Below are 18188 nucleotides of genomic sequence, written 5' to 3' on the forward strand. Positions count from 1 at the left end.
GTTTTGATACCTCAGAACTAAAGGATTTTCTTGTTTTTAATGGATTTGCTAACAAATTTTCTTGTGAGAACTTGATTCCCCAATAAATACCAGGTAAATGAAGCATGTAAATGGGAAAGCCCATTGTCAATGACATTATCTAAGCAATTGAAAGAACAAAATTTCTAAGCACATGTTATTATTAGAAAATACAAACTACCAGACAATAAAACACATTCATAAAATAAAGTTCTCTATTATTTACTGTTTCTGACCAATACACCATTACTTCATCTTTTTTCTGACCCCCAGGGAGCTGCTGTATACAAGAACTGTCTTTTTATTTCAAAAGCAACTTGATAAGAGTAAAAACAACTTTCAAAACCCTACCAGGAACTTAACTTTGCACTCCAAGCATCTTTTTTACCACCTTCATTGTGTGAAATGATATCTGTTTTATCCATCCTCCCACCAACTCCTGCTAAGAAACGTAAGCAGAGTCCCAAATCCTATATCTGGAAGCACCAGAAGACTGGGGATATATACTTCTATTATCCCTATCAATAGTATTTCTTGCTACACCAACATGCCAAAACAATCACTTGCTAAAATGTGAAAATCCCACAACCAGTAAGAAATACCAAAAAGATTTTTCTTTGCAGACAAAATAAACATTGCCATATGAAGTGTATATTGTGAATTAAATAATTAGAAGCTGGATGCCAAAGGGCCAAGGTAATAATTGCATCCACCAGGCTTCCTACATTTTTTATGATAGACTAAGTTGTGCAGGGACTATCTATGGCTAAATGGGAAATTCATTTTCACAAACCCTGTCCATTTAGTCAGAAAATACTCTGTTTTAGCTTTAGTGCAAGAAAACCGCACCATCACATAAAGTCCATTTTGTACATCTAAAAATACAACATGTCAAAGAGGAATTTGCCGCTTGTCCCTGGCTTTCAGCTATAGTGAATAGCTGTGGGCTTCCCCGAGCAGGAGCACAACAGTCTATGCAGGAGAGAGCACACACTGCTGACTGCATCAGGAGGAGAGGCCACCAAAAAGGAACACACTTGCAGGAAATTTCAGGCAGGATTTCCAGAAGGTTGGAGAGAATTCCATTAAGTTAGCCAGACTCCATGCCTCTAAGGGCTATACCATGCACACAAGGCCAAACAAAAATGTGTGCCTCTTCCACAGAAGCATGAGTCAGAGAATACAGCTGAGCCTTGGTCTTGCACTTTCCTGCCTGGATTCCTCTGCTGTCTCCTTTCCAACAGGTTGCTCCCAATTCTTTTGTGGAGGCCTGAGTCAAGCTGCATATCCTCAGAAAAGCTTTTCCTAAACCATCTTGCCTACAGCTGACTTCAGTGTATTTTGTGAGCCCCTGCTTGTCTTTCTCAATGTGTAATGGGATGCTATACACATCCCCATAACCTGCTTCTGTTCTCATTCTAGCCCGTGTGTCCTGTCTACAGGTACATTATAATCTCTTCACCAGGGATGGATGCCCCTTTTTCCCCAGAGTTTTGTACAGTACTTTCACAAGAAAGGTATTTAATAAAGACTGGAGGAATGACTTAGCAAATTATATTCTCAGAGGATTCATTCCTGAAAACCAGGGGGTCCTAGTGTAAGAGCTGGAGATTGGAGAACACTGAAATGTGACTGGAGGGGAAAAAAAGAATTAAACGTAGTAGGCTAAGGAGGAAGAGGTAAAGAACGACTGACCATCCCTTAGGAGAGGGCCAGGAAGAACCTTTGGACCCAGCAACACCATTTCAGGGCTGAGCAGAAGATAGGAAGCCCAGAGGGGATCCAGGAGGGACAAAGACTCAAGGCCAGGAGAGAATGGTGGCACCAAAACCAAAACAGAGGGCTTCTGAAAGAATGTACTACATGTTGAGGCAAAAGTGAGATAATGTGAGCATTTCTGGGTGTATGTGTATGTGTTTAAGGGGCACCCTGAGGTGGAAGGAAGGTAGAATGAGGGGAATGGATGATACAGCACAATCAAGTTCACTTACTGGACACTGAAGACTGGTTAGGCAACATTTTGCTCCCAAACTGCTTTCTTGTCCCAACTGCAGCCCCAGGGTGTTATCTTCCCAAACCACACTAGCTCTGATGATGTTTGAGGACTGAAACCTGAGAGCTTCCAAGGTCACCAACATGATTACTGTGCTCATTTCCATGGTGATGCTTTCCAACACTTCACCTCACTCTTTTAAAGGTAGAATAAGGACTAATTAGGTAATTCCCTCTAGCTCTAAATCTCTCTGGAAATCAAAAGTTGTCATGGCTGAGCTCAATTCTCCTAGTGTCCACTGCTGGCCATTCTGAGCAGCCTTCCTAGACGACCTGACCCAATTAGATAGAGGAGCCCAAAAGAGCTTCCCAATGGGACCAAAAGGACCAGCATAAGATGGAGGCAGAGGCAGTCCCCCTGTAGGGTACTTTCCAGACTTCAAGTACAGCTCATCCCCTAGGCAGTGATACACACGGGGCCATAGCGCTCTCTTCCTAGTCATGTCTGTAGGCAGAGTCCGGCATGCTTCCTAAAGTGTACCTCTCACCAGGGAAGGGAGAGGAGGGGAGTCCCAGTAACACATTCTCAGATCACCTTACTTCTTTGAGCATTCATGTTAATGCTTCATACCTGATGCTTAGACATCTCAAGTTAGACTGTTTATCCCCCCTCCCCTTTTTAGTAGAAAGAGAAAAGAGGAAAGCAATTCAGAATCTGCTCTCCCTTCACTTGGGCAAATTACACATTAAAGCAGCATCTCCACATCATATTTTCTTCCTCCTCTGCAGTGCTGTCCTCACTTCCCCCAAAACTTCCCATTTACCATCTCTTTTAGGAGTATATTCAAGAATGTGCCCTGCTTGGAAAAGTACAAAAGGAATAAACCCCACAGTCACTACATATGCTAAGATATTCATGGTATCATCCTGGGTTCTGCTAAAAATAGATGTAGTATTTGTCTTCAATAAATATATAACCCAATACATGAATTTCCCTCCCATCCCTGTTCCCAATGGTAAGGAAATGGCCCAGATGGCACTGTCTTGGATTTCCATTCTGGGGCTTCTGCTACTTTCTTATAGGTTTGTTAACCGTATTAGCGAACCCCAGTAAAGTGAATAGCCTGAAGCAAGAGTTTCTGAAGGAACTAAATTGCGCAGGTTCATTTTTACAAAATTTTAAAACAAATCTACTCCCATCTAATGTTGTCTTGTAAAATGTTTGTAGGAAGTTTCTTTGCTCAACAGCTTATTAAGTATCTTTCTATCAGTAATATAATTTAGAGAATTGCTATAGAATCTATGGAGTTTCAAGGTAGTAAGAGACATTTGTTCTGGTCTATGGTACTTCAAGATCATTCTGTTGACAAGAGCTTATTTCTGTGTATGTTGCCATAATCTAAAGAGCACGGTTTGACATGATTCTGACTACCCTGGACATGGTCAAGATGGTCTTGGATTGTGCCAGCAGTTTTCACATTCAGTCCCTGGATTTCTATTCACTTCTTTTTTATTGATGGTAGTTCACAAATGTTTGTTATTTTAGGGTAGCTTTACAATAAACAATAAGGGGTAATTTAAGTAATGTAACATGAATCCACAATCACGAAGGATTTTTTTCCTAGTTACTATTCCTTTGGAACAATTTAAACTTCTAATCAGTGTTTTACCTTGTCTGTAATTACCACTCTGTGAAATCACTCAGGAATATTTTGATTTTAATGGAAGGAACGAGTTTCTAAGAGTCCAAACTTCTCACACTATAGCAGGTATTTGGGAAAGTCAAGTGGAATTTGGGACCAGGAGTGTTGTTCCAGTAGCCCCCAAAACCACTCCAAACTGGAAGTCTGTCTGATTAATTTGTTTTATCTCTATTAAAACTTCACTTACTAAAGATTATCTAGACAACCAAACTCAACACACTTCATTTATACTGAAATGCTTTTAAAGGAAGAAATTGCCAAAGTCTTATTCTATATTATTATCAAGTAAGGGTAATGTCCCCCCAAACCCCTGCCCAAGGACTTCTGTCAACATCTGGAGATGTTTATGTTTATTACAAGGTAGGGTGGGGTGAGGGGAATTGACTCTACTGCCATCTAGTAGGTCAAGGTCAGGGATACCGCTAAGCATCCTCCAATGTGCAAGCCAGCCCCCACAACACAGCATTAACCAAGGCAAAATACTACCAGTGTCAAAGTTGAGAAACCCTGCTTTATACAAGCTAACCGCTATAAAGTCTGTATTTGGACGATATAAAAATTACTGCCAGTCAAAGAACTGTGCCCATGGTAAGAGTAAAAATGACCATAATTTAGAAGGATTTGCACATTTTCTTAACATTTCTGGAACATCTTAATTCTGGCTCTGAATTATTTAAATTACATTTTCAAAACAGTCAATTGAACAAAATGAAGAGGCTTTATATAGTTCATGTAAGTTTTTCTATTTTGGAAATGAGAGTTTTGATTAAAATTGGCATTTCTGAAACTCTAATTGCTAGTTATTGCTGAGGAAAAAAAAAAAAAATTTCCAAGCCCAGCCAGATGGGAAGTCTCAAGATAAGAAATTACAAGCCAATGTTCATATTTCAATCAGAAGAAAAATTCTGTTTAAATATTCTGTTTATACATTTATAAATCTGCTTAAATAGTAAGCAATGCATTGCTTCAATTAATTCCTAAACTGCTATTACCTGGCTAATTTTCTAACATTGGGTTTAATTCCCCAAATTTTATTAGCTTACTAATAAGCAAAACAGCATTTTTATAAGAACACTGTATAATAAGGACTCTAAATTCTAATGGAATCAGACTGGTTTCTGATATGGTAAATGGCATCTATTTGTAGATGTATAATCTGCCCGTATAAACTTAAATTGTCCATGTTTCAAAACCCTTTTCTGATTGAAATACAATGAAGTGTTTCAGTTTATATTCATAGAACCAGAGCAACACAAATGTCTTCTTGATATTAAGTCTTAGGAACATGACCTCCGTGTCTTAGGCAACTTCTGCTCTTCTGCATCAGAAAGCTCTCTTTTTCTCATCTGCCTTTCTTCCTTTTCTCATCTGCCACTTCCCAGGAGAAAGGGGTGACAGATGTGAAAGACTCACAGTGGAGATATGTGGGGAGAAACCACCGTGGTTCCTTCTGTCACCCATAAAACTGAAAACTGTCCCCAAAAGGAAGAAATGGCCAAGTGAGGGCTTTCACTTACTGAAATTAATCTCAAACCCTTCCAAACATTAGAATCAAGCCACACACACAAAAAAGGTTCTTTTTGAGGAGCTAGCTTTTTGTAGATTTATGGAACTGTTTCCTTTTATTCAAGTCTGCTGAAAGCCACTGAAAAGAACTCCAAATTGAGGGACATCTTTTGCTAGTTGCTTGGGTTTGACAAATAAAGCAATCATCGAAATCAAGGCATGTGCACTGCTTTTAAGAGCCCTATTTGACATAATACAGCAGTGGGATGGCTAAGCAAACAATTGGCATTACATAACATAATCTCTTAATGTTGTAGAACCAACAGTCAAATCTCATTGCTTTATTGCTTACAAAGAGTTGATGATAATAAAGTTGATTGTTAGTGCAAAGATATGAAATGTTCAGTAGTTAAGAGTTGTTAATGAAAGCAAAGGAACACAAAAGAGGAAAAATAGGTTTTAGCAGCCCAAATTCATTGCTAATTATTTGTGCATTCATTATAGGCTGACCAAGGCTAATTATCTAATTAAACTAAAGCACTGCTGCCTTAGAGAAATTTCTTGCACCGTGATGTTGCTTGTTTATTACCTCAGCAGGTCCTATTGAAATGTGCAGTTAACTCAAGGCATGTTTTGCTTTCCCCAATAGCAATACATGGCACTCTTGTTTCATGATAATTTATGCTTAAAATGAAAAAAAAAAAGTTGTCCCTTAAAAAATACTGCAGAAACTTAATAATAATGGTAAGCATTATTCTAAATAAGAGCTCTTGTTCATTTTATTACATGATTTATATTCAGAAAATGTCAGTATAATCTGCTTTAGGTAAAGACAACACAGACACAAAAGAGAAATCAAATATTATATAAATATTACTGAGTATTCTCGCAATATGTCATTTTTAGAAATACACTTTCAAAGTGTCTTTTGTGATGCTCTGCAATATTTCATGGTATGAAATTCTATTATTTAATTTCATGTAATTATAATTTTTTTAATTCATAAGTTTTCCTTAAGCTAGAAGGAAAGTGGTAAATCATTTAGACTAAATTCTTCACTTTATAAATAAGGGAAGTGAGGTTCCAAGAAGTGAAATGACTTACCCAAAGTCACATAACAGGTTGCTAGAACCAGGAATAGAATTGATATCTCTCAGTTGATTGTTCTTTCTTCCTGAATTCCTGTTGTTCCACTTTCAAATTATACTGTCATTTCTCATACTTCATCTACAATGCTATAACAAAGCATCTAGTTGGAAAAACTTTTCTTTTTTCAAAAGAAGGCTTTAATTAGTAGCATTTCACTCCACGTATAATACTATCCCTATTTGTTTCTAGTCAGTCAAATGTCTCAGGATATATTTTGTTCCTAGGCAATGTGATTCTAAATTGGTGAACCATAAACCACCAAGCAATATTTATTTGAGAAGCATGCCTTGAGAAAAATATTTCCCAAGAAAATACAATTTTATTCTAAACAGTTTTTCCCATCTTTGCTTCCCTTAATCCTGAGATACGATGTCTGTTACCTGCAAGGACACAATACTCAGGAGCCTTCTCCTGCCCCTTTTGCAGTCATTTTTCAGGCAGGCACCAGCAATGAACGTACACTTTTTTTCTGCCAAGTTCAAGAAGATGATTTTCCCTTTCACTGCCTCTTGAAGATGAACATCAACTGTTTCACCACTTGTGATTCAAATCCATTAATTAAAATAAATATAAAGTAAAAATCTGTCTTACAGCCAAGAGGAAAAGGACAGATGGGGAAGCGGAGGAGGTGGAAATAGCTGATGTCTTCTCAGAAAAACAAGAAGCATAAAATTGGGGGAAAAAAAGTTAATTAAGAGAGGTAAAGGGTGTTAATTTACAGTTCAGAATTATTTTGGGTCTCAAAATAATTGCACTAAAGGAGAAGAGGAAAACCTATTATCAAATTGGTAGGAGGATATTATCTTAAATCATCTCCAAAAATGGTACTACCTGGCTGTGGGCAGTGTTTCAGCCTGAGGATAGCAAAAGCTTCTTCCCTTATAGACAGACTTGTGAAAGCCACACCTATTTTCCCCCCTCAACCTCCCTGTGCATGCTCCTGATTTTTTATTTCTTTCTCCCTTGCCTCCTATTGCCTGAAATAAGATACTGGTCAGGCAGAGAAAAAAGGAACCAGTTTAAGTCCTTCATCCCAACCCTACACACAATTGTCTACAGTTAGAAAACAATGCCTAGGGGTTAGACCACACAATACAACCTCTGCAATTTATTGGTACAATGTGTACATCTCAAGTCTAACCTGAACACTAAAAATTCCTGAGCATAGAATATTTAACTGAACAGCCTGTACAGCAAACTGATTTGATTTCAGCAGAGTTACTGTATAAGACCTTAAGGGACATGGACAAAGCTAAGAGAATTGGTATAATAATTTTCAATAAGTGAGATGGAAGAAAATATGTACATTTGGGTTTGTCCAAATTGTCCTTATAATTGTTTCCGTTATCCATGGTGGGCTATTAAGATACAGCAAGAATCTTAAAGATCATCACTTTGAATCATGAAGAATTTGACCTAGTGAACTTAAGAGATTTGCTCAATAACACACAGCTAGTCAGTAGCAAAGCCATATCTAAAACTAGTTCTTCTGCCTTTGGAACCATTCATTTTTTTCTTACAATTTAACATTCATTCGTGATAATCAATGAGAAATACATGCTAACATTTTTTAAAAAGTGAAAGCCATAATATAAACCCAAAATATTTCAAATAAAATTAAGTATAAGTAAATCAGTTTAAAAGTAAGAAAATTTTTGTATCAATTTATTTGCTATGTTCTATACTAACAGAAAACACAGCTATCAGAGTACTGTGGCAAAAGCTACTGAAGAACAAGAAACTTCCTGACACTTTAAAAAACAAACAACTGCAGGCTAGGAACTCTGAGCATATGAGAATGCCAGTACTTTTATACTCTCCTGGCTGGGTCCCAGTATGATCAAACAAAATGGGGAAAAATGAATTCTGAAGGAAGATGTGGGAAAAAGTCAAAAGGTAATCTATCTTATGAATTAAAGAAAATAAGACCTCAGAAAGAGAAGGGCCAGGGGAAGAAGGATAAATGACAAAAAAAACACCCCTAGTTACCAAAGTATGAAGAGAATATATAAATGATCAGGTAGAGTTAAGCAAAGCGGATATGTGTGTGCATGTTGGCTGAGGGCTCTTCCAGTTTTTCTTGGTTTCTGGTTAATTAAGCAACTGTTAAAAAAAAAAATTCTCAACTTTACTCATGCTTCTGTGTGCTTCTCCCATTCCCAAAGTTAATAGACATGGGCAGGAGATGAGATTTAAACTTTATCAGTCTTACCTATCACCACATAGCTGTCAACTCACAAAAAAGAAAATGTGGAGAGAATATACTTTAAGAAATAGACTGCCAAAGCAACAGCTCCTCAGCAAGCCCTGTCAGCTCCACTTACAAAACAGACGTCTAATCTTTACACAAGTTCTCTTATCTTTCCTCTGGGTTACAAGCTCCAATCAGGGTTCCTCTGCTGTTACATTCCCCGCACCACCAATCTCTGAAAAATGTAAAACAGATTAAGTCAATTCTCCCAAAGCACTCCAGAAGCTTCTATTGCACTTACAATAAAATTCAATTCTCTACCATGGCCCTCAATTCTCTAAAACCCCCTAATCGTGGCCTATAAGGCCTATCTAATATGACCCTTGTTTACCACCCCAACTTCATCTCCCTCCAGGAACTCTGAAGGTTAATAACCCCACAGGCCTTCATTCTTAATCCCAATTATACCGAGTTCCTTCCACCTGGTCAAAGTCATGGTATCCAATACCCAGTTTAAAAACCGTCCTGCTGTTTCCTTGTCTTGGAATGTTCTGACCCCAGATTTTTTCTTGGCTGACTCCTTAATATTCAAGAGCCGCTCAAATGTTACCTTTTGGTCATTCCTGACAACCCAGTGTACAGTAACAACACACACACACACACACACACACACACACACAGATATCATGCCACCCTATCATCCTGTTTTGTCTTCATAAATTTATCTCTGACTGAAATTATGTTGCTCATTTATTTGCACTGGGTAACAACCTCCACCCCTAAAATATACACACACACTTGCAGGTAAACTCCTGGGACTGCAGATATTCCTCGCCAAATTCCCTAAGCCTAGAACAATGTGTAGTACCTGGTGGATACTCACTATTTATCGAATGAAAGATTTCATCTATCTCCAACTTTCCCCAAATCTTGTTTCTGCCTTGTATTTCTAGCACCTGTTCACTATCACATGCTTTCTTTTCTGGATTTTTTTTGGTCTTCATTCTTTTTACTGCAACACAAAGAAAAACAGAACAAGGAGGGAAAAAAAGGAGGTTAATGGTAACAGAAACATGTTCAGCCAATGCTACTGCCAGTGGGGCAGAAGGCTAAGTAAAGTGCTCCTTAAGGGCAAAAGCTCTTAGGATTGATCTCACCCATTAGGGCTGCTCTTAAGGACAGCATCAAAAGGAATTATGGAGGAAGCCTCTCTGTGGCATAAAAAAAGTACCACATGCTATGTGTGGACACTGGGCAGTTCTTAAAAATGACAACATGCAAAAGATTCAAATGCAGCAGCTTTGACATCATCTGGGAATCTGTACTTTCAAGAACTCCCCCGGGCGCTTCTGATATAGGCAGTCTTTAGAAACTCTGAACTCTTGGATCAAATAAAGAATAGCAAAGACCTGAGGGATATTATCAGGTAGATGGTTTAATCAATAGAATAATTTTTAAAAATCTCTGTCTTGAAGCTCTCAAGTCAAATTCCATTTCAATATTTGCTACTATTTAAATCCATTGGTCTTTACAGCTTTTAGCTGTTTGAAAACTATAATAGCTACTATGCTGTGAATGCTATCACCAGTGTTTTACACAAGTATCTTATTCCATTTTATAGATGAGCTGCAGTTAAATAAGTACAAACAACTATTAAGAAGTGACAGACTCAGAAATCATCAGATCTGTACGTTACTAAAGTCTGTGTTCTATGGAGGCTATACCTCCCACCAAGTATATGTTAATAAAAGTACCAATAAATAAAAATCCAGATTTGTAAATGAAAGGAAAGGATTTCTTCTAAAATTCCTCACTTGAGAAAATATAAATATTCCTTAATATAAATATTCCTTACTTTAGTATTGCATGGGATTTTATTACAAGGTGAACTTTGATGGTACACTTAAATACCTTAACAATGGCATAGCAACTTCTGAAAATGAATAATCTCAAGAGTCCTTTTCTAAAACAAATAATCACCCTTTCAGTCAAAATTACCAAATATTAAGAACTGGTTCATTAATTATAGATCAAACAGTGGTTCTCAAACTGGGCTGAGAGAATTAAGAATCACTTGGGAAGCATCTTAAAATAAAAATTCTAAGCTTCAAACCAGTTCTTCTGAATTATGTCTCTGGGTATGATGCTCCAATGCCCCAAATGTTTATTTTTATAAAGCTCCCCAAGGGTTTTTGATGAATAACTAGGGTTCCAAACAAGTTAGCCAAACCCCAGGATTCTAAAAGTAAGTTGAGGTCTGATAAGGGTATGGTCTAAAGACAAACAACTTTCAAGTAGCACAATAGTGTAGAAAAACAATATCCTAAGTCCACATTTTAGCACTTTTAACACCAATTCAAGCTGCTGTTTTGGTAAAATTGTACTTATTTCTGCTCTGTTGCTTAGGCCTTGGCTGTTACTATCTTCAGGGAACTTACTTCCTCATCTGCCAACTGGGAATAATAGTGCTTACCTTTTAAGAGTTGCTGTGAGAATTAAACAGTATAACATTCATTAGGTAATGCACTTAACACAGTGCTTGGCATATACCGAATGCTCATCAGTAAGTTACACGGCCCAGTAAAAAAGCATGCCTTTTTTTTTTTTACAGAAGAGTACTGAATTCCTCCAATTACAAAATGAACAAAAAACTCATGTTTAGCTTTGGAAGTTGAAAAGGACTTTATATTCACGGTAAGGTGAAAAGTCCAGGGTTTGCCTGATTCTTGCACACCAGTTCCTCATCAAAATCATCTAATGATTTCTGGATGATGACCAGGAACCTGTATTTTTTAAAAGATCCTTATTCTCCAACCAGACGCTTCCTAAGCAAACCCAGGTTTGATAACCATTTGTATACACAATCCGTGACCAGAGCACAAGGCCTCTCCAGTCCCAACAAAGAACTATCATGCTCGACACCGGAAGAGTTGGGTCATCAGACTCTGATGCAAACAACAGCTGGGGACGGCTGTGCAGAGTAACCATCACGATCACCAGGAATAGCTCGACTCGCTCATCTCCCAAGAAACTTAGAAATTTATGCAAGCGCCTTTCCCGTAATCCCCGTGGCAGACAGTACTGCCTAGGTGGCCACAAAGGGCTAAAGTTAACTCAACAACCTCCTTCCCAAGCATAAAGCCAGAGGAAAGCGACCCTGGATAGCTGACCAAGCCCGAGCGGCGCCAGAAGGTTAACGACCTTCTTGCCCTGTAACCTGTGATGGCCAAGAGCCTCCACCACCCCACAGGCCAGCTGCCGGAAGTGCGTCACCCCGGCCTGTGGGGGATGCCGGGAGTTGTAGTTCACTGCGTCTCTTGCTCCTCAATTCTTTTTTCAAACAAACGAAGACCTTGAAAACTTAAGGTCACTTTATGGCCAACAAATCTAATCCTTCCCTTTTCCGTCTGACAAAGGGAACGCTCTTAGAGCTCATGCAGAATATCGGACTACAAGTCCCAGCATGCCCTGCAAGGCGCCCGGAGCGACTGTCCAACGTCGTAGGTGTGGACTGCTTGAATGGAGCGTTCGGAGTAAGGCAAACCCTGCCACCGTCCGCGCGGACGGTACCTGCTCCCAGAGCGTGAGTGTGGGGTGTGGACCGTGCGCGTGCGCGCTGGGAGAGGGCGCGAGACGGGCGCGCCCCGCCGTTGCGGGCTCGCGGCTGCTGGGATTGGCGGCAGCGGTGCCGCGCGCCCTAAGGGCCGGTAGTTGCGGGGCCTGCAGCCTCGCCCGGGGCTGCGGGCAGCTGTGGCGGCGGCCGGGGACCGCAAGGGGCGTAGGAAAGCAGGGGACGAAGGGGGCCGGCCTCGGCGCGCGGAGGAACAGCCGAGCATGCCCCGCGACAACATGGCCTCCCTGATCCAACGGATTGCCCGCCAGGCGTGCCTCACCTTCCGGGGCAGCGGGGGCGGCCGCAGCGCTTCCGACCGCGGCACGGCGCCAGGCCCCGAAGCGCCGATGCCGCAGGGCTTCGCGGAGAATCTAAACAAGCTAAAGAGCCTGCTGACCCAGGTCCGCGCCGAGGACCTGAACATCGCCCCGCGAAAGGCTACGCTGCAGCCTCTGCCGCCCAACCTGCCGCCCGTCACCTACATGCATATCTGCGAGACCGACGGTTTCAGTCTCGGCGTGTTCCTGCTCAAGGGCGGCACGTGCATCCCTCTGCACGACCACCCGGGCATGCACGGCATGCTCAAGGTGCTCTATGGCACCGTGCGCATCAGCTGCATCGACAAATTGGAGGCGGGCGGCGGACAACGGCCGAGGGCTCCTCCGCCAGAAAAGCAGTTCGATCCTCCGCTGCAGGCCAGGGAGCGGGATGCCGTGCGGCCGGGCGTGCTGCGTTCGCGGGCAGAATACACCGAGGCCAGCGGCCCCTGCGTCCTCACTCCGCACCGGGATAACCTGCACCAAATCGATGCTGTAGACGGGCCAGCCGCCTTCCTGGACATCCTGGCCCCGCCCTACGACCCCGACAACGGCCGGGACTGCCATTATTACCGGGTGCTGGAGCCCATCAGGGCCAAGGAGGCCTCTGGCTCTGCCTGTGACCTGCCCCGAGAGGTGTGGCTCCTGGAGACCCCTCAGGCCGATGACTTCTGGTGCGAGGGGGAACCCTATCCAGGTCCCAAGGTCTTCCCTTGAAGCTGCCGGCGCCCGGGAGCTGTGGGCCGAAGACGTGACCTACTCAGATCTGGGCCTGGCTGCTCGCGACCAGCCACAAGGGCTCCCTCCCTACTCCCAGCCCTGGGCGTTGGATCTACTGGAATGGGCTGTAGCGCTTCCTCTGGAGCCTTGGGAAGCTCTGGCGACTGGACTGCCGCCACCCGGCATGGTTATGGGGGTGGGGTAGGCGGGGAGGCTAGGTTGTTTCCTGGCTCTGTCACTATCACCGGTGTTTTGATTAGCGGGGCAGAGGGCCAGGGGACTATCTGAAGCGCTTCCATTCTAAAGCCATAACGAGAATACTCTTCCCTCTTTTCCCCATCCTATAAGAAATACACTAAATGAATTTCTCCCTCCCATCCCTTTGAGTAAATAGGGTCTGTTCTCCACTCATGTCCTTATGCCCTTTTTCTCCTTATTATAGTTTTAAGTTATTAACTGTGCATGACCCAGTGGTTTGAATTGTTTTTAGTTCAAGACATTGGTAAAAATTAGGTTTAAAGAGATGAGCTACTGTTTAAAGTAAGCTGTCCTATTTAATTAATTCGTTGTAAAAAATTAAATCATTTTTCCGGGGTTGATAGATCACCCGCAAAACAGAACTATGCATATAGAGGGCAAAATTTACTTTCCTACCCTTGCCCACATCTAGTTTACTCCAGCAGCATCTACTAAGAAATTCAGCACCTGCGTTATCTCTGACAAATGGTCACCTAAAGCTTATCTTCCCTGTGAATCTCTGTATCTGTGAGTTGAACAGATTTCTTGTTGAAGATTCACCTTTAATGCAAAAACTGTATTATCCTCGTGACTTTTTTTTTGTCTTAGTGTAATTTAAGAGGTGATAGGATAATTGTGGGTAATTGTGTATTTCCTAACCAGAAGATTCAGAGGAGCTGAATCTGTATGCTTCCAAACAACTGAATGTAAAATACCCCTAGCCAGCTGTTGAATTCCATGCCCCTATATAATTGCAGTATTTTCCTGCAAAAGGAGAGAGAAGTGCTGATGACTGTTTCAAATTCTATCAGGAGCTCTAATGTTCCAGGGCACTGGTGGTTCCAGCTGTTTCCTGGTGGCAGTGTTCTAAGAACTCTCTCCCTACAGGAGAGAGCCAGTGCTTGCTTCATCTAGTGTGGTTTTCAGTAGGAAGAGAGGGAAGGCACAGCTATCAAGTCTAAGAGCTTGAGAATTAATTACATTTTAGGGTACCAAAACTTAAGACAAATTTGGTACCATTTTAGGGTACCAAAACTTAAGACAAAACACTTCCCACTCCCAACCTCTCGAAATGAACAGTTGTGCTATCTGTGACTGATTTTATTTTTGCCCTTTTAATAAGCTGAGCAACTTTACCTTGTTTACAAATGTACTGACACCATTTGCTTCTGGCCATGGAGCACTGTTGTTTCCCCCTTTTTACTACTTACAGGATTCCTTTTTTCACAAAACTTTTAACAAAACAAACTGTAGAAATAAAAACATTAAACTTTGCCTAGCTGTTGTCTAAGCCCTCTTGATTGACTGGTCCATGTGGCAGTCGAGTTCTAATATACGTAATAAAGGGAGGTTTCCTCTTGGAAAGTGTTGACCTTGTAGGAAAACAGTATGTGCCTTTGCCTCCTTATGCACCCTGGGTTACAGAGACCCAAAGGGAAGGAATGTTTTTTCCCAAGTTTAGAATGAAAAAGCAAATTCTTCATGAATGATTTTTTTTTTAACACAAAAATATGCTTATTCCACGTGACATGCTACTATGTTGTAAAACTTGAGGAAAGAATAATGCCTACCTACCATTTCCTCCAGGATTGCTCAAAGTATTTTATGGTAGCTTCACTTTCTGGTGTGATTGAATATACCTTAGGGGCAATTTGAAGCATTTCTTCATGCCATTAAATTTAAAACTAAATTCTAGATTTTAAAAATGATGATTTTTCTTAGAAATGTGTTCACAAATGGCTTTTTTTCTTAGCACAATAATGAATGTGGATGGTTCTCAATCACATGCCTACCTGTTTTGAAATATATTGTAGCAGAAAGTTGATTAACTTAAAAAGATTGTTTATAGGCACGCATGTTATAGTACAACTTGGAGTACATTAAGCTAACCTTCAAAAATTCATTCTGGCAATAAGTAATAGAAGAGAAATTGTTTTTCCAAACTTTATTATGAAAAGTTCTCAAGTATAAGCAAGTTGAATGAAAAAAACTAAGGTGCTTTTCAAAAGAATAACTGTAATTGTTACAGGCCAAAACAGCAATATAATCTCTCTCATATAGTTCAATAAGAACTGTGAAACTTTTGGTTCACTAATAAATTCTGAGTAATTAATGGTGAAAAAATGTAACTCATATAATGAGCCACTAAGGAAAGAATATTCTTATTACAAAGACAAAATGGTGCAGAAAAACCTTGCATCTCTGTGCATAAACTGTCAATCATGACTGATTTCATGTGCTGCTATTATATTTCCATATATTCCTGCAATGTACACTGTTTTAGTAACAACTGTGGGAAAAAGTCTTCCCTACAAAGACTAGTGAGCACAATGATACTAATTGCTTAACTTTTCTGTTGAATAACAAATACAATAATGTCCTAGAAGTTGTCTAAGTACTTCTAAAGCTTTTTAATTCTCTGGTTCTTATCACTGGCCAGTTTCATCAATGGAGAGTATGTGTACCTTCCTACTACTTTATGAGAATTGAGGGTTTACTAAGCCTGATGTACATGGGTTGCATTTACACCAACTGTTGTTTGGTTCTTATCAATGGCCAGTTTCATCAATGGAGAGTATGTGTACCTTCCTACTACTTTATGAGAATTGAGGGTTTACTAAGCCTGATGTACATGGGTTGCATTTACACCAACTGTTGTTTATTAACAAAGGTGGTGGGCCTGTTTTTAAATTAGTGTTTGTCAACAGGAGTAAGCTCTCCCAAACACACCTTTTATTCTTTTTGCATTGTCCCCTTGTAGGAGCCTTAGTCTTGGCATCTCAGGTGGACTGTGTCATCACTTCGCTGTTATAAATGACTTTGAGTCTTTGTGCTGTAGCTCAGTTGCTCAATGAAAAAGCAATATATCTTTTTTTCAGGGCTCTGCCCACTACTATTCAACTCTAACCTGAGGCAGTGCCACTCCTATAACTCTGGTCTGAATTCAGTACTCAAGGTTATAAACAGAAGCGGACCACTGATCACTTCAGCGCAGTCATCTACTGTCAAAAGAAGGAAATCATTTGTTAAGCCCCACATAGACACTGAATCTTCAGATCCAGGAATGTTTACATTTCTGGAACAAAACTGGTGTATTTATGGAAAATAAAGGCATGTTTGAAAATGTTTAGATGTAAATCTTATTTGATTATTGCTAAATGAAGGAAAATACTGCTATGATGCTACAATTTAATTATAATTAAAGGTTCATGGTCTGTAAGATTGTTATACTAAAATCTGGTGGTCTACAGTCCAAGTAATAATAAAAACTTAAAATTAATAGTTGATTTCCATAAGAATGAGCTTTGAAATGTCTGAAAATACATCTGAAACTAATGTCTTACGAGACTGTTTTGCTACAACAGAAAAAAGCTCCTTATATATTTAACATAAAGAAAATAAGCTAGTGAAAATCTGAAAATAAGCTACCAAGGAAAGAATCTTTGGACTTAAGTATTTTCTTGTCTTTCCTTTTTCTGTAAAATTTGTTTCATTTTAGTTTAGGCTGGCAGCATTTTAGGTGCTTGTGATGATTCTGAGTGTTCTTTTCCCTAAGAAAAAAGAATTGTATTGGACAGTTATAATATCACTACAGCCATTTTTAATACATACCAAACAATTTGCCTTCATTTCATTAGCAGGATGTTGAAATTCAATAGCCTGGTTTACAAATAATTGAAAACCTTATTTAGGTTTAATAGGCCTATTTTTAATGTGCACAGAACCATCTCAGATGCATTTTGACCTCTAAGGAATTATTCTCCAGGAGTTTATTTGTAATCTCAGTAACAGCTGAAACTATTATTCAATAAAGCATATTGAATATAAGTAGATTTAGCTTTATATGTATGCTTGATTTCTTGAGCAAAGTAAAACATGAGACACCTGTGAAAAGCACCCTGAAAGTTTCAAGCGAAGAGTAAAATTTGATTAAAGATCGATTACCATGTTGAAATGAAGGCATAGAAGCCACAAAGTTGGCTGTCAGAAAACACAAGGCGTGTTCCTTATGGTATGTTAGGCCACTTCACTAAGCCTCCCAGGTGAAAGTGATTATGTAACTGATTTTACTCATCAAAATGTATTTAATCTTACTCTCTTGAAGATGACTTTTAAAATGCCTTTTTTAGTCTATTGCTCCATAAACAATTGTTTACATTATTTTGATGGAAGGTGCTCTGAAATTAAATTTGGCAAGAATATTACAGATCTAAAACTTTTGTGTACTAAATTTTAAAAGGAAATTTTAGTAGGAGAGAAGTATTCATTAAAGACATAACTACAAAATGTGGCATTGCTTTACATATATTTCTTTAACAAAATTGGCCAAGCAAGGATGATAATATGCTGACAAGCTAGGAAATATGAATCTAACGGATTAACACCAATCACCAGAACAATGTGACTGAAGTTTAGAAATGTCTATCTAGTAATTATTTTAAAAAAGCATTATGCATCCCTAAAATACATACAGGGAGGAAACAAGAAAAGGGTTAATTTACCTCCACAAATTATATCTCAAATTCTAGTGCTGGTAAGGGCAAAAAGTTTCTGAGAGTAGCTGTTGCTGAGTATTGTTCTAGAATATAGGCCATCAATTATCAGCCACAACTGAGGGAGTCTAACAGTGGCAAAGCAAGATGACAGGGTTTTCAGATTACATAGCTAAACTGGGTGTTCCAACATGCTATATTTGGGTAAGGATGCAGAAGCACTGAATGAACTTCAATGACATTAGGCCT

General features: G+C 39.8%; 1 protein-coding gene across 1 annotated transcript; it reads left to right on the forward strand.

Moving 5' to 3' along the window:
* The first annotated feature begins 12041 nt into the window (after positions 1–12041).
* On the forward strand, positions 12042–17279 carry ADO (2-aminoethanethiol dioxygenase). Its single transcript, XM_036895056.2, has one exon. It carries the CDS (start codon positions 12394–12396, stop codon positions 13204–13206), a length of 813 nt encoding a protein of 270 aa, XP_036750951.2. The 5' UTR covers positions 12042–12393; the 3' UTR covers positions 13207–17279.
* Positions 17280–18188: the final 909 nt, after the last annotated feature.

Source organism: Manis pentadactyla, chromosome 8 (assembly GCF_030020395.1).
Source record: "Manis pentadactyla isolate mManPen7 chromosome 8, mManPen7.hap1, whole genome shotgun sequence".
Lineage (NCBI taxonomy): Eukaryota > Metazoa > Chordata > Mammalia > Pholidota > Manidae > Manis > Manis pentadactyla.

Coding starts and splice junctions, on each gene's coding strand:
- ADO (XM_036895056.2), top strand. CDS start 12,394: ATGCCCCGCGACAACATGGCCTCCCTGATCCAACGGATTGCCCGCCAG.